Source organism: Strongylocentrotus purpuratus, unplaced genomic scaffold (assembly GCF_000002235.5).
Source record: "Strongylocentrotus purpuratus isolate Spur 01 unplaced genomic scaffold, Spur_5.0 spur5_scaffold_6, whole genome shotgun sequence".
NCBI classification, from domain to species: domain Eukaryota; kingdom Metazoa; phylum Echinodermata; class Echinoidea; order Camarodonta; family Strongylocentrotidae; genus Strongylocentrotus; species Strongylocentrotus purpuratus.
The window spans coordinates 19,003,820-19,021,960 of record NW_022145612.1 but is presented as its reverse complement, the minus strand read 5'-3'; the positions used below and the strand labels follow the sequence as shown (position 1 = coordinate 19,021,960).

The window sequence follows — 18,141 nt, the reverse complement described above, 5'->3', positions numbered from 1 at the left end:
GTGAGGGTAATAATTTGCTCCGTATTCGACTACTGTACTAGTATACTGTGCATGCGAATTCGAGCCCCACCCGATCGCGATATGTGCACCGTACCGGTTGTGTTCTCTAGCGTTGGCATTCGCTTTGGAATTACTCTGCCTGGTTAGATGTGGTGTTTATTTCTATAACGTCACTGGTAAGTATTATAATAAAATATACATTTTTATTCCAAAAAAACAAGATTTAAGAGTGATTGGCAAGCTAGGGTTTAAATGCGTGGGTGATGCTGATGCCAGCTCCAGATCTAACGACGCTGAGGTGATGTGAGGCGAGGGCTAGGGAGCTGCTCGGCTGTCCAACGGCCATCCGATCCGAACGCATTGGCCCGAATTCACAAAGCAAGGTTTGAGCTCAGACCAAGGTTTGTGCTCAAACCTCCTTTTGTTTCGCCAAACCTCCCTTTGTTATTTACAAACCAGGTTTGTAAATAACAAAAGGAGGTTTGGCGAAACAAAAGGAGGTTTGAGGTCAAACCTTGGTCTGAGCTCAAACCTTGCTTTGTGAATTCGGGCCATTGTGTGTGATGGGGAACCATCAGTCCGGTCCAGTATAGTCTACGCATTTGTTTTCAAAGGTTAAAAAGTAACCTTTGAAATTCTTTTAATTTCATTAGTTCGACTGAGTTCTATATATTCTAGAGTTACATTCTTGTGAGAATCATGTCTGGACAATCTCAGCAAATGCTGTGAATTATCTAAAGTTTATTTTGATTTTTGAGTTGACATCGATGCCATGTCTGTGACAGCTATAGTTAGACTAGACCGAATTTTCCGTCTCTTTCGTTCGTTAGCCTCTTATTGGGGTAGGGTCGGCTCTCTCTTTAGAGACGGAAGCCGTTTATACACATGTCCTTGCTAACGCCACGGCCAGTCCTGGTCGTAGCGTTTTGCCCCCAAAATCCCCAAAATGTCATTTTACCTCGAGCATGTTATATTGTATTTGTAAATTAGGCCTAGCCTATAATAAATCAGTTCCACTTACCAACTTGACTGAAATAATCAGTTTAATCGTCCCTTTTTAGGAAATTATGGGTCAAAATCGGAATCCATGTTGAAAAAGATTTTCAAAATGGATTTCGATTTTGACCCATAATTTCCTAAAAAGGGACTATTAAACTGATAATTTCAGTCAAGTTGGTAAGTGGAACTGATTTATTATAGCCTAGGCCTAATTTACAATATAACATGCTCGAGGTAAAATGACATTTTGGGGGATTTTGGGGGCAAAACGCTACGACCAGGACTGGCCGTGGCGTTAGCAAGGACATGTGTATAAACGGCTTCCGTCTCTAAAGAGAGAGCCGGCCGACCCTACCCCAATAAGAGGCTAACGAACGAAAGAGACGGAAAATTCGGTCTATAGTTAGACCTGTGGCATATGCATGTGACAGTGTACATGGCCTGTGAGGCTGTGTAAATCTATGTTAGTATGTAGGCCTAGCTACATGTAGTACTACTACTAGTACCAGACACTACTATACAAATATACAATGACACTCAAGGGTCTAGCTAAAACTATTCGATCAAAGGAACATCGAATAGTACAGTATGATGTTCCTCAACTTGCGAAAAGTTTTAGCTTGTTCCGAGAATGAGTCATTGTAGATCTTGTCTAGCAAGTCTATATTTCATTTAAATATCCCTTCCACCTGTATGTATCATTCCTTGCAAACCTGATTCCTTGAACACTTCTGTAATAACATGTACTGTACTTTCATTCACATCACATTCAAAAAAGAAAATTGCACTGCTCAAATGAAACATTGAAGGATGTGTATGTAAATGTTTAGCTGGCGCTAGGTACTGCAGAAGTGTAGTACGTACAGTTACTGCAGCTCAGTATAAATTGCACGGCGTGAATGCCGTGACACTGTTGGAGTTGCCCACTGGAGACATTTGAAATCCTGTATGCTCGCTGAATTTTGCCAGTTTGGGGGGGGGGGGGCGGGAAAAGGAATAGTTCACGTTTTCCCTAGATCTAGGGAATGTCAAGGAAAATATTTTGCAATCTTTAGCCAGAAAAATCAGTCTGTTTCGTTCAGGAATATGTTCCACCGAGACCACCTCTGGCTTCACAGAAGCACTCTCCTATATGTCTTGGAGGAGAGAGCTCTGGTCAGGAGACAATATTTGATAAACTACATGTTGTAAGCAGATGGATTTTTTGGTCAAGCGATCTTTAGCCTTCATGTACATTATAAACATTTATAAAATGGGTTCAAGAATGTAGCCAATGAGAATAGGCAAAATGGATCATGTGACCGTGCATTAATTTTTACTACACTATATATGCACGGTACCATCTGCATAGGGTGCATTTTGGTGATAACAACGGTAGATAAAGGTTGCGGGGAGACATCTTACAGCCTTGCTAAGTAAGAATGTCAACCCATTTTATAAAACAAATAATACACAGGTTTTCGTTCGCAACGTTACGGTGATGCAGCGCTATTCGGGTATTCACAATGGTACCATAGCGAACACCCTCATGTGCTGCATCGACCATAACGCACTCTCATCTGTGTATTATTTGTATAATACCGGTAATTATAATATAGTCTAGAGTTCAATGTACTGTACAGTACTTATATCTGGTTATTAATACCGTAACTAGTCTAATCTCAGGTAATCAGTGTGCTATGACCAATTTACACATTTGAGGTTCACAAAGGGGTCTAGATTTTAGTGATCTCAATTGTTGAATGTATCAAAAAAGTATTTGTCTGAGTTTGTTAATCTTTTCAGTTACCTAATTTTTCAAGTAAATTTTGTGGTTTCAGTTTCATCTAATTCAGTTTGTTTGAAAGATTGCCATTCCTTTTGTATAATTAATGGAAGACCAGAAGCAAGCACTTTAAAAAAAATATTATTCCAGTTCAGGCACAATATTTCATATTTTATATTTCAATCGCCTTTATATTTGTATACATTGTACATGTATATTGTAAACATAATGTAGTGATTATGTTTGACTCGATAAAACATATAACAAAATATTAAGAAATAAACAAATTATTTGTTCTGACTTTGAAGTATTGAAAGAATTATAACTGAAGTCTGAAACAAACTTTAGTAAGGCATGAGTTTAATCACAGTATAAATTTTGTTCTACCATAATGCACCTGATACATGTAGGAAAAAGTCTCACCATGATTTACTTTTCAATAAATACATGTACAGAAAAGAGACAGATAAAAAGAAAGGATGAGGAAAAGCAGACTACAACTTGTTCAGGAGATTAGATTTATCGGTTGAATTGGCAACTTGCACATGAGTCTGTGATATCATTTCCTCCCTATTCATCTGTACATGTACTACATGTACATGTGTTACCTCTGATACATTCTTTTTTTGTAATCTTTAACAAAAATCACAAGCACAATCACCCACACACACATGTTAAGAAAAAACACCTGAGTTTCTCTAGAATGCCTCTATCCAATTCATTGATAATATTTGAAATGATCTTTTTTGTTTGTGTGTGTACACTATTATTAATAGTATTAAAGTCATTAAAAAGGGAAGTTTTTTTTCTTCAAAATTATACACGATGTAGGATTTTTGAAAATAAAATTCATGATTTGGTTTTCATGAATTTTTATTGATTGCTTGTTTGTGCAAATATGCACTGAAGTACATGTACATGTAGACGACACTTGTCTCAGTGTAGACCTCATTGAGACAGTATGTGTATTATGTGTAAATGTTATTATGAACCGATTGGAATTTGGACACGACAGTCCGAGGCAAAATTGTACATTTAATTTTCTGTCCCTGTCACTCCAGTGTTGTTGTTTTTAGTTCAGAAGACTGAAGTTAATCAAGTTATTTTATTCACCAAATAAATTTAAAACAATTATGAAAAGAGTTGTTCATATTGCACATGCCTACATGTATTACATGTACATACCTATGCACCTATGAGAGAAAGCCCCAGTTTACATGGAGAAAGAATAATTTCAAAAAGGAATCTGTCTGTAAAAAAAATAGCATCTACAAAGACTACAATGTATAGTTCTACATTCATGTATTCTAGCGCATTATTATGCAGAAACTCACCGGGAAAGTGTACAACAGACACTTTATGTACTTTACAAAGGGGCAGGAATTCCTACACAAAAATAGGCGTCTCATGAGTAAGCCTGGGAATGCGATTGTTTGCTAGTGTTGGGGCATGAACTGCGCAGGCTGTAGGCTGACAGTCTCCTCAGGGAGTCTTGTGCAAAGTTCACTGCATTGATCTGTAGTGCTCAGAGGAGTACAGAGAGATACCTCCAGAATTCACAAAGTTCAGGTTCAGTCTTGCGATCAATAGTGCTTGACACATGTACAGTTGTTGTGTGTTTCCACTGCTGAGACTGCTTTCCATGTATTGTAGGTGACATGTACTGTACAATGTACACGTACATGTGTATTATAAATGTTTCTGGTGTTCCAATTTGTTTAGATTGGCAAATTGTAGAGAAAAGTCACTTTTTCTTTAACCTACCGTATTTACCGGCGCAAAGGCCACAGTATTTTTGGAAGAGAAAATATCAAAAGTCGGGGGGCGGCCTATGCGGCGAAAGAGTAAAAAAAAAAAAAAAGGTAAATCAAAACCAGCACGAATTTGCACATATGGCACTACTAACGGTACAATAACTATACCACTATGGTACAGGACATTTCCACACATCTTACCGACAATTTTATCTTGCATTGTTGACATGAAGACGAAAATAAACTTCCAAAAACAACATCTGCCGATAGATCTTGATCTAAGTTCGTGCCAATGCATTGCAAAATTAAAAGAAGGGCCCGTTTAACGGAGCTGCCGCGAAGCATCCAGCACGCGAAGTCGCTATTTTGAATCCATTTCAGTACACAAGAGAGAGGCGCAATGTATACATCACAGAAAACTGCTTAGGCTAGCATCAGTGCGGGATGGCCGAGCGGTCTAAGGTGGTGATTTTAGTCACATCACCTTTTGTACGCAACAGATCAAATCCGTCTTCGACAAAAGTTTTTTTTTTTTTTTTTTTTTTTTTTTTTTTTTAAATGTCAAAATCAGGGGTGCGGCCTATATGGCGCTGCTGCCTTATCACCGGCAAATACGGTACATGTACGTGTACATCACTAGTGTGCAACATTGTGCATTTGATCGATAATACCAAATGTGTTGTGTCAATAAATCATACTGTTCATGTTGGAACATATTTTTTAGTCTGTTCAATAAAACTTTGCACTAGACCAAAGTTCATGTGCATAAAAAGGGAGTTTACAGATAGCACATGTTACAAATGACCCCAAATATCCACAGATCTTTTACACATGGAGAAGTTGCACTTCGAGCATCTTAGAATAATAACTGCCAAAGTCCTAGATGTGCTTCATGAATACCTTTTGTTTGACCTCTTGAAAAGAATACTTCCACCTGCGTATCATAGAATGTACTGTTGGTGCATAAATGAATAATGTTACTGTACATAACTTTCATGAGCACATATCCAGTATTCATCTCTGTGAGTTTTACCATTTTGGTACAAATGACCTTTATCTGCCCATGCGCAGATTGTATCTGTAAACTCCCTTATGCTGACACAATGGTATTCTATGCAAAATGAAAGTGGAAATTGTGTACCGGTACCCTGTTTATTACACTGTACCGGTACTACAGTACATGTACACTGTAGGTATAATGATCACATTTTAGGCTGCCCTTTGCATGGTTAACTTCATACTTTTAGTAAAAAAAAAAAAAAAAAAAATAGCTTTGTGTAAAACCTTGGAAAAAGATTCATGCTATAAAATCAATGAACTGTGTACACACACTTAGCAATTCATTTACAATTATAAATTACTATTCAGTATTGATGATAAAGAAACAAAAAGGCTCGTCACAAATTTTATAAGTAAGCGAAAACAGTGTCTTGAACTGTGAAAAAGAATTTCAAAATCAAATCCACATGTCACATACCAAAATAGACCCCTATTCAATCCCAGACACTCCACTGGGAAATATTGTAGTCTTCTAAATAGTTATGCCCCCTACTGTTATGTAATTAGTAATCACTTTATTGTTTCCTACTTCTAAGCCAACCCAATTTCCTGTTCCTGGAAGTATTGCGATGGTGTCCACTTACATTTGTAGGGCAGTGTACTTTATTATTCTACTGTTCCGGTACCGGGTTTGAGGTAGTCCAGACTCTGTCTGTTTAAGAAATAACTTTTCTTTACCGTAATCAATCATCTTTTCCCCTTCCCTTAATACATGTGTACATCACATGCATCCCACTAATCTGTCTCTGTTTAAGCATTGAAGGTGTGTTATTCTCTCAGCGGATTGGAAAGTGTCCAGGCAGTATACATACATTACATGTACATGTACATGTACTGTAGGTTTGGTGCTACATGTATGGGATGCTGGGGTTGCCTAGCACCCCTAGCACTGTAAAATCAGAAACTTATATGTGAATGGTCAAGGACGACCATTCTTACGGCAAGAAACTTGTACTCAATGTACCCAAAGCGTCAGTTGTAATCCATTTATTATGCAGCAAATAAATTTCTTGTATCTGAACCGCAGGGGAAAATTTTGAAAATTTCATACACTGTGTCCACTCTGCAATGTACAAAAGTTTCTGGTTATGAGTGAGGAAAGGGCTTTTATTTTGTACACTTTACATACCTGTACATATATTGTTTATGATCAAGAGTAACTCCTTGGTAAAATCATATTTTTCAACTGCTCTTTAAAAGTGCATTTCAAGTATATTTAACATTTGTAAGACTGCTTTTTCCAATCATTCCATCAGAAATTCAGGATGATCATAGACAGAGTGGATAAAAGTTGACTTGTTTATGTAGTTGTTTATCATCAAGGTTTGCTCAGAATTTCCCAGATTCGTCTTGTGCAACCCTCTTGTTTGCTCTTGGTAAATCTCCATTGTGTACTGGCTCATTGACTCCATGATGTTATTCTGGTATGTCTGTATCCTTCAGTTCAGGGCTATCATCAGATCTACGCAGTCATGTACTGGTAACAAAATGGATGAATCACTGATCAGTGATCACTCTCTGCATATAGAATTACAGATCATATGACGATTAAAAAAAGAAGGATTTATTTGGGTTTATAGGACTGCATCTACATGTATATGTAGGAACTACATATACAGTACATACCGGTACACAGGTACCTGACTACAGTACCTGTAAGAATCAAGCCCTGATATTGCACCCCAAAAAGTTTTACATGACACCACTTACATTGTACATGTACCTCCCTCTCGTTTGTCCATTTTCTACATGGTAATAATGTTACATGTATTAAACTCATAAACAAGAAATACTTGTAGTTGAACAATCAAACAAAGAGAGAGAGAGAGAGAGAACATTATCATACAAAGCTACATAAGTTACAAACAGAAAGGACAATTACAACAAATTAGAAAAGATATGTGCAGGGCTCTGATCAAGGGCATAAAAGTGTTACATATGAGGTGAATTTTAAAAGTCAATTATAGACTGTGGCAACATTAATTTTGTAATCTGCAAACATTATGCAACACATAGCTAAAAAATCAGACCTTAACAAATTGCCGTTAAGCGGCAATCAGTAGCCAAATATCACATCATCAAAAATGTTACGTACATAACTCGGTGTCCACTTCATGCTGATATTTCTCTTATAATTTAAATTTTTCTCAACAAAGTACATGAGATGTTAAAACATACCCTAAACAAAACTTAAAACCATTGCCATATTAACTTTTTTCAATTTAGTTATTAGAATTTGGCCAAAACAAATATGGACACCGAGTTATGTACAGTACATCTTATTCTCTAGATGCTTTCTCTTTGCCTTATTTTCAGATATGGTTTTGCATTAGTCTAATATCGACTTCAATTGAAGGAATGATGTGTTTCCTGAATGAAACATAATTTGCAATGTGTAAATAGTTTGTAAACTACTATTTCAGGACTGAAATGTTAGATTTCTGTACTTAATCGTACATAACTGTGGACACCAAAAGTAAGTAGTTTTACATTCAAATTATAACTTCTTGTTCCTTAAATTCAATAAATGTTTGTTTAAATGAAAATGCAGAAGGGTGCAATTCATGCTGACAGAAATAAATTGATTCATTTATGATAATTTATTTCAAATTGTGATTGGTAGTAACGTACATAACTCGGTGTCTTTTTATAACGGTGTCTTAGTTATGTACATGACATGAAAAAGCTCAAACTGCAATATTTTGTAATATTCTTCTCACCAAATCAGACGTGTGTATGTCTTATACATTGTTTACTACCTTACCATGACAAATAACTAAATATAGGTGGTCTTATTGAAGAAAAAAAAACATGGTGTACGTACATAACTCGTCACGTACATAACTCGGTGTCCATTCATTGTTGATTAAATCACACATACAAGTTAAAATGGGGAATCCAATGTTATCAGTGCTCTTCATTCACCTATATACACCATTGCATTATCATTTTGAAAGAATACAATAAGTTTTTGTATAGATTCTGTTGCATGGTTTGTTCATAACTACAGGACACCAAACATTTTCCATTTTCAGAAATCTGAATATTTTTAAAACCATGACCCAGAATGAAATGATCTGATTAGAAATCAAAGATAAAGTGAAACTAAACATTATAACATTGCAAGCTTGTAAATAAATCAATTATTTATACACCATTCTTCAGTTAGTAAGATTTGAAATTTGCAGGACACCAAAGTTATGTACATATCACAAAAATTGTATCACGTGTAAATGGAATAAGAAAGTAAAATAATAGGAATTAACTCAACAGAAATGTTAATTATTACATAGATTCTACATCAAGATTTAAAAAAATCACAAGTTTTGCATCCCATTAGTAAAAATATGGTATCCAATTAGTGCATGTTTTGAATGTAACGTTAAAAGTGCTTAAAATAGGCCTTTTTTCATCATAAAATTGCTCTAAAATCTTTAATTTTAACTCAATGAAGCTGAAAACTTGTTTGGAGCTTCCCCCAATGGTACTTTTTAATATAAAAATGCTAATTTGTGTCTGGGTCTCATGGTTTTGGATAATTGAACAATTTCCCAGTGTTCAATCTACATTTTTGTAAGTGTACCCTTGATCTGAGCCATGCACATGTGTTTTGAGACACCTTTTGAAAGCTGTGAGAGTATGGCAATTTGTTAGTACAGGGGGTAAAGAGTTCTAGGAGTTAGGGACAACTGAAAAAGGCCTATCACTTTAAATTTGGGCAGTTGTCTCTGAATTGGATGTATAAACTTAAATGCAAGTGGTTGCAGTACACACACAACAAATAGAACTTCTTGAAGTTGATAGACACGTACAGGTACATCTACATGTACATGTAGATACATGTTGGCCTACAAGTGTGAATGCAACGCTAAATTTGGCTACATGGCGATTCTATAGTGGCCCTGAAGGGACATCGCGAATAGACTAAATCGTGAAAAATATGCGATAAAATTCACGATATCGTCAATTTTATCGCATATTTTTCACGAAGAAATTCACAAAATTGACGATATCGTGAACTTTATCGTGAACTTTTCACGATGAAATTGACGATATCGTGAATTTTATCGTGAAAAGTTCACGATATAAAGTTCACGATATCGTCAATTTTATCGTGTACTCTATCGTGTACTCTCCTGACGGGCGCTTCGTAAACAAAACCAGCCCTAGCTGGGGGAGACGTAGAGGCTGTTCACACCGGCAGAGATAGACCGCGCTAGACCGCGCTATCTCTGCGGTTTGGAAGGTACAACGTCGTTTCGGTCCGCCCAACAGCGAGCCGCGGCGAGCCAAAATGGCGTGCCACTGGAGCACCTCTTGGGGGTGGTCCACGAGAGAGAGCGCGGTCTAGCGCGCGCTAGAAAAAAGGGAGCGCTACGATAGACCGCGCTATCTCATTGCGGTGTGAACAGCCTAAGAGAGAAGGAAAAAAGGGAAAGGGAAAGAAAATATAAAAGGAAAGAAAGAAGAGGAATAAGAAGGAAAGAGGGAAACGGGGGAAGGGCGAAGGGCTCTTGCCTCCTCCTCACTCCCCCCCCCCCCGCCAAAAAATAAATAAGGAGAGAGAGAAGGGAAAGGGAAAGGGAAAGAAAATATAAAAGGAAAGAAAGAAGAGGAAGAAGGAAAGAGGGAAACGGGGGAAGGGCGAAAGGCTCTTACCTCCCCCCCCCCCCGCCAAAAAAATAAATAAGAGAGAGAGAGAGAGAGAGAGAAGGGAAAGGGAAAGAAAGAAGAGGAATAAGAGGGAAACAGGGGAAGGGCGAAGGGCTCTTGCCTCCTCCCCCCCCCCCCCCCCCGCCAAAAATAAATAAGAGAGAGAAGGGAAAGGGAAAGAAAATATAAAAGGAAAGAAAGAAGAGGAATAAGAAGGAAAGAGGGAAACGGGGGAAGGGCGAAGGGCTCTTGCCTCCTCCTCCCTCCCCACCCCCCGCCAAAAAAATAAATAAGAGATAGAGAGAGAAGGGAAAGGGAAAGGGAAAGAGAAGATAAAAGGAAAGAAAGAAGAGGAAGAAGAAGAAGAAAAGAGGGAAACGGGGGCGAAGGGCTCTTGCATCCCCCCGCCCAAAAAATAAATAAGAGAGAGAGAGAGAGAGAAGGGAAAGGGAAAGAGAATAAAAAAGGAAAGGAAGAAGAATAAGAAGAAAAGAGGGGCTCTTGCCTCCTCCCCCCCCCCTCCCAGTCCCGCGCCAACAAATAAATAGGAGAGAGAGAGAGATAGAGAGAAGGGAAAGGGAAAGGGAAAGAAAATATAAAAGGAAAGAAAGAAGAAGAAGACGGAAAGAGGGAAACGGGGGAAGGGCGAAAGGCTCTTACCTCCCCCTCCCCCCTCCCGCCATAAAGGGAAAGAGAAGGGAGAGGGAAAGAAAATATAAAAGGAAAGAAAGAAGAGGAAAAAGAATAAGAAAAGAGGGAAACAGGGGCGAAGGGCTCTTGCCTCCTTTCTTTTCTTTCTTTTCCTTTCTTTCCTATTCTCCCTCTTTTTCGTTTTTCTCTTTCTTTCTTCTCTTTCCCTTTCCTTCTCTCTCTCTCTCTTATTTATTTTTTGGCGGGGGGCGGGGGACGAGGCAAAAGCCCTTTGCCCCCGTTTCCCTCTTTTCTTCTTCTTCCTCTTCTTTCTTTCCTTTTATCTTCTCTTTCCCTTTCCCTTTCCCTTCTCTCTCTCTCTCTGATTTATTTTTTGGCGGGGGGGGGGGGGGGGGGGGGGGGGGGGGGGGGGCAAGAGTCCTTCGCCCTTCCCCCGTTTTCCTCTTTTCTTCTTCTTCCTCTTCTTTCTTTCCTTTTATCTTCTCTTTCCCTTTCCCTTTCCCTTCTCTCTCTCTCTCTGATTTATTTTTTGGCGGGGAGGGGGGGGGGAGTGAGGAGGAGGCAAGAGCCCTTCGCCCCCCCCCCCCCCCCCCCCCCCGTTTCCCTCTTTTCTTCTTATTATTCTTTCTTTCCTTTTATCTTCTCTTTCCCTTTCCCTTTTTTTCTTCTCTCTGTCTCCCCCAGCTAGGGCTGGTTTTGTTTACGAAGCGCCCGTCAGGAGAGTACACGATAGAGTACACGATAGAGTACACGATAAAATTGACGATATCGTGAACTTTATATCGTGAACTTCACGATAAAATTCACGATCGTGAAAAGTTCACGATAAAGTTCACGATATCGTCAATTTCGTGAATTTCTTCGTGAAAAATATGCGATAAAATTGACGATATCGTGAATTTTATCGCATATTTTTCACGATTTAGTCTATTCGCGATGTCCCTTCAGGGCCACCATACGATTCAGACGGTAGGAATTTAAATCCTCTTATGTCATCCCTTTCCATGCCATACATGTAGGTGGTAAATCCTGCCCCAGAATTTGAATGTTGAACAGTGCGTAAATCAGGGCATATTTTGTTTATATTGAAACATAAACTGAAACATTTATGATATTCTTGTTTTCTAAATAAATATGATATATCACTGATTCCAGTTGCTACTAAAATGATAGGCTCAATTTTGAACAAGTTGAATCAAGCTACAGTAAGTGGCAGAAAATTGGTAGAAAAGAATATTTATATAATGAATGTAAATGATAGTTATCATAATATTTATTTAATTTTAATTGTAACTTGTAATTTCAAATTGTATACCGGTACGTAAACATGTACTGTACATATAATGTACATGTAAATAATCAATAAAAGGATGTCAAGTCGCATAAAAGCACCACATTACTCACAGTTTGTTTCATTGTCTACATTTTGTATATTAATCTGAATCAAAATAAAAGCTTGAATGTAGTAACAATCTAACAATTTTTTTTTTTTTTTTGACACCAAGTACAAGTAAGTAACTTAGTTTAAGGTTGACAGAAAATCTGTGCAAATCTGTACCACTGTACTGTGCGTGTATGATATACTGTACATACTGTACAATGGCCTGTGCTGATCCATTGAATGCGTAGACACCCATGGCCGCTCGTCTAAATCCCTTTTTTGTATTTTGAGGTCACAAAGTCCAGATATTCTTTATATATATATGCAAGCTTCAAAGATGATAATAACATCACATGCATTGTACAATATACAGCTGCTGAGACAAACAATGAAGGAGAGGGGGGGGGGTGTAGGCTGAAAACAGGCAGGTGTTCGTATTTGTGCTCCTTGGAGAGTCTTGCTGGTTACCGCTACATGTACTTACATTTGCGTTCATGTACTGATTATGACAATAATAATAATATGTCTTGTTTACCCAGGGTAGCCCTATCAGTATTACTGTAATGTTGTTCTCCTTGAGGGCCCTGCAACTATATTATTACCCTGGCTTTACATTAGCTGCATTTGCACTGCAAGCAAAAATCATTGATTTTTCTCACATTCCGAAATGGAACCATTTTTTTTTCTATAGTAAATAGAAAGTGGAAAGGTAGAGAAAGAATGCACTTTAAATCCTGCTCCAAGGGGTCATTGTCATTGACTTGTGAAATTACCCACTATCAAGGAATCGGGGTCAAACTGTCAAACAGACGAGATTTGTGATCATGTTTGTTTGGTATTCCTAGTTTGGTGATTTGTTTCACAGAATGTACAGTTTACCAAGAAATCAGGATGTTTGTGAACTACATGTAGGTATGTGTTGTATTTGATTGAATTGCGCTGGTCTTAGGAGAATCCTGATTTCAAAATTGTTGGTGCTAATGTAGGCCTACTGTATTAGCAGCTGTATTGTGGATGCGATGTAAATTTCTTTTTTATATACTGTACATGTACCTTGTACAATGCCCGGCCCCCCCACTCAGTGTTATTTAGGGTACGCATATGCTCGTACCCTTTTTTTGAAAGCACCCCCTATCTGAGGACTGCCAACATTTCCGAACCCCCATTTCGCGGGCTTTTCGCGTGCTTTTCCTGCCTTGGAGACCCCCCTAAATCAGGAAAAATGCTCAATGTACCCCCCTTAATTCAGAATAATTTCTCAGGAGTCCAAAGAGATGAGAGAAAAAAAGAAAAACACCCCCTTTTTAAAGAAATCTCCGGGTGAAAAGTCAAATACACCCCTTTTTTTTACAATTCTCGGGCCGGACTTTGTCGCACGAAAAGTACCCCTTTACCGGACATTTTGGCAACACGCATGCGGTCATTCCGACCTCTGAGTGGGGGGCCGGGGTACAATGTAGTCTCACACTACAAGAATTCTTAGACCATGTCATGCTTCATGTAAAAAATTTCCCACATGACTTCTTGAATGGTAACTTGTCAGATTTTTATTTTGCCAACTCTGAACAGAAACTCTCTCTCACTCGCTAGACATGACATGACATTTACCAAAACCTGTATGTATTTTGAATCACTGAGTACAAATTGTAGGCCTTTCTATACTACCGGTACAGAAGTTAGTAATAATATGGTTTGGTCGTTGTGCAATACATAGGCCTACAGGTACATGTACAAACTGTACATTACATGATACATGTATGTAATGCAATGTCCACTGACCAAGTTGCTAATTTGAGATTCGCAACTAGGATTTAGTGATCTCATATCTCTAACATTCATAATTCCATACATGTAGGCCTGATTAATTCAAACTTTCACCTTTCTATTTATAAGATTTTTCTGCTTCTAGATACCAATGAAATTATTATCCTTTTAACCTGTCCTCTCATTTGTTATTTCCCCCCTCAGTTGCCTTGTGACAAAAACACAGTACCGGTACATACAGTACATGTACATCATTGAGGGTAGTCAGCCCCTAAAGCTCCTTTCACATATATGACAAGATAAACCAAATATTAAAAGAAAATGGTCAAGGCAAACAAGATTTCAAGATTTCAAATTTATTCATGTTTCCAACAAAACATTACAAATCAATTATAAGCATTTAAAACAAATTTAAGAAATACATGTTGAAAACAGAGGGGTCCACTAAAAAGCAATGCTTGTACAAGTGTGAACACCTCAAATGAAACTTAGGAATAATGAGTAATTAAATTAACTAATCTGTAACTACAAAAGGAACTACAAAATAGGGGAAAGAAGGGACAAGACAATACTCTTCACGACAAAATATTTGTTTAAAAAAAAAAACATATACATGTAAGTGTACAGAATTTCAAAGCACACCTTGCATACAATTTTTTTTGTTTTGTTGCCATATTGTGTGTGACTTGTCGTGTGGCTGTTTACCTCATTACATTAAGAGGCTTAATTTAAGTCTTTTTAAGACCAACTCTGACTCAATTTTGTACATCATATACTGTATGATATAAATCTATGCTCTCTGATGTACATGTAGGCCTACAAGTTTATTTGTTTAGTTGTAATTTCAAACAGCCATGACAGACATACTAATGACAGCTTTCCTTTTTCTTTTATATTCTAGGAAACAATTTTCAAGGAAACGAAGGAGATTCTTAAAGGCACTATGGAGCAGGAACACAAAATGATGTGCAATTTACTCCTAACACAAAATGGAAGAACTTCTAGCAGACTTTATGCACTTGTGAGCATATTTCTATGTTTCGTCATCTTTTTACATCACCCAAACAGTGTGGATGGGACATTAGAGACATATGCACCTGTCGAGTTCATTAGCAAAGCAGAAGATCCAAAATTTGCCAATTTAGCTGTGGATGAAAGAACTGGTGATATGTACATTGGAGCAGAAAACTCCTTATTTCACCTCCATTCAGACTTCAGTTTACAGGAAGAAGTAAATACTGCGCCTGATCCTGCAGAATGCCAGGATCCACAAACCCCCTGCAAGAACTACAACAGGATTCTTGCTGTTGTACCATCTCCCATAGAAAAGCTTATCACCTGTGGAAGCTTTTCACGCAGGTGTCAGTATCGTGAGCTCGTGAACATATCAGATTCTGTTGAGTATGACAGAATAGTGATCAATGCAAAAACCCCGGCAGTGGCAGTTCTCCATGATGATTACATGTATGTTGGAGTTAGTCCTGAGTTCCCTGCTCCTGCTAATCATCCTACCTACGTCACCCAATTGCATCTGGATTCGCTATCTTTGCGGGAAAGGCTCAATAGTCAGCACGTTCGTGCAAGTCAGGCGGGGTTTTCATTAAACTTCGTCAATGGATTTGAATTTGAAGGGTTCACATATTTTGTCACCAATCAGCAGCAATTAATTGATGAGGATCCACCTGCAGATCACGATTACATATCAAAGATTAACAGAGTTTGCCAAGACGGCGACAGCTTTGATTCATTTACAGAAGTTCAGCTAACATGTTCTTTAGCCAATGGCAGAACCTACAACCTCATTCAGGCCATTGAAGTTTCTATCCCTGGGAATGATCTTGGTGAATCTTTCAATAGCAGTGATCCTCTTCTCTATGCTGTTTTTGCTGAGTCTTCTGAGTTCACAGATGAAGCTGCTGATCCTGCTCACTCTGCGCTATGTATCTACAAGATGTCTGAGTTACTTGCAAAGTTTAAAACTGCAGTGGAAGATTGTACAAGTAAAGGAGAGGTTGAGGTCCATGGAATACGCCATTTACAATCCAGATGCAACAATATTGTAAGCGAAAGTACTTTGTTTATCGATGTTCCCTGAGCATTCTGAAGTACTGTAGTTAGGATTTCATTTTATGTACAGTTCATTTTAGTATCTTTGGAATCCTACCTATATTTGCAACAACAACAAAAAACAAACAAACTTTTTTCTCATAAATAGGGTAAAAATCAATTTTTCACATGTTCCCTTTTTCTGGTTTGCATGGCAGATAGTCCTAAAGTGTAAATATTTTTAAATGTTATGTTTTTGGGTTGTCCGTTCTCATGAATGGGTTATCTCAAGAACCAATTGATGGATTCCCTCCAAACTTGGGTCATGTATGTAACCCTGTAAACGATCATCGGATCAGCCGCCGATACCGATCCGATCAGGGGTGATCGGATAATAATTTCTGATCGGCGATCAATTAAAATGATCGGAAAAAAATTGGCAGAATTTTTTTTTTTTTTTTTTTTTTATTTTTTAATGAAGAAAATTTTCAAGTTTTTGGCTATCAAATGCTCAAAAAAATTCATGGCTGGGATTATTTTGTCATTTGGAGTTGTTGTAGACCATGTTTGATGATATTTAGTGCCTTTTCATGACTTTGAAATTGATAATGTTGGTCTAAGACAGGCCTTCTCAACTAGTTCATTAGAAGTGCCAAAACAAAAATGTATCGAGGTTGAAGTGCCAACCTGTTTGTTTGGTGACTGTGTTGCGAGGGAGCGTAGCGACCGAGCCGATACCGGGTGGGGTCCATGGGGCGAAGCTCCCGGAAGCTAGTGGATTTTAGGGCTAATTTAAGGCCCAGATGTGGCATTTTTAACACCTTTTTGTTCCATTAAACATCAATCGTATTTTCATATTGATTTGAAATAATTAGTACAATTCCGGGCTAAAATCTACACTGGAAGTTAATATATATGTAGTTATTTTAGTGCAATAAACACGGAAAATGTCAAAATCAAGTGAAAATCAAACAAACAAAATGGCTTACTTACATTTCGGGCTCAACTTCGACTACGTCTTTTTGATTTTGCTGATTTTTTTATTTTAAAATATATTTTTTTAATTTTGTCTTTCTTTAATTTTCAATTTTTAATTTTATTTATTTTGTATTAATGTTTCGAACAGCCACGCGCCACTCCGACTGACCGCAAGCGCCACAAGTGGCGCGCGCGCCGCCAGTTGAGAAGGCCTGGTCTAAGAGCAGAGGCAAAACATGCGGGCCGCCATCTTGGATTATAATGTAGGTATTTTTTTTTTTTAATGACGAAAATTTTCAAGTTTTTGGCTATCAAATGCTCAAAAAAATTCATGGCTGGGATTATTTTGTCATTTAGAGTTGTTGTAGACCATGTTTGTTGATATTTAGTGCCTTTTCATGACTTTGAAATTAATAATATTGGTCTGAGCAGAGGCAAAACATGCGGGCCGCCATCTTGGATTATAATGCATACCTACATTATAATCCAAGATCCAATCGCATGTTTTGCCTCTGCTCTTAGACCAATATTATTAATTTCAAAGTCATGAAAAGGCACTAAATATCAACAAACATGGTCTACAACAACTCTAAATGACAAAATAATCCCAGCCATGATTTTTTTTTAAGCATTTGATAGCCAAAAACTTGGAAATTTTTCGTCATAAAAAAAAAAAAATACCTACATTATAATCCAAGATGGCGGCCCGCATGTTTTGCCTCTGCTCTTAGACCAACATTATCAATTTCAAAGTCATGAAAAGGCACTAAATATCATCAAACATGGTCTACAACAACTCCAAATGACAAAATAATCCCAGCCATGAATTTTTTTAAAGCATTTGATAGCCAAAAACTTGAAAATTTTCTTCATTAAAAAAATTTAAAAAAAAATAAAAAAAATCAGCCGATTTTTTTTTGTCGATCTTCTGATCCGATACCGATCAAAGGTGCGAGGGTGTCGCTCCGATCTTCCGATCCGATCAGAGCCCCAACTTACAGGGTTACATGTATGAATCTTAGGGCGCGTTCATGCTTGATTTTGAAGGCAGAATGAGCGATTTGTAACGCTCATCGTAAACGCTCATCGTA

At 37.8% G+C, this 18,141-nt stretch overlaps 1 protein-coding gene across 1 annotated transcript in view; it reads left to right on the top strand.

The window, feature by feature from the left end:
* The window catches only part of LOC580553 (plexin-A2), a 68,713-nt gene continuing 50,572 nt past the window's right edge, over positions 1-18,141 (top strand). Inside the window, exons 1-2 of the mRNA XM_030972951.1 lie at positions 1-176; positions 14,928-16,085. Of these exons, the coding sequence (XP_030828811.1) occupies positions 14,970-16,085 (1,116 nt within the window). The 5' untranslated portion in view covers positions 1-176; positions 14,928-14,969. The remainder of the gene's footprint in view (positions 177-14,927; positions 16,086-18,141) is intronic.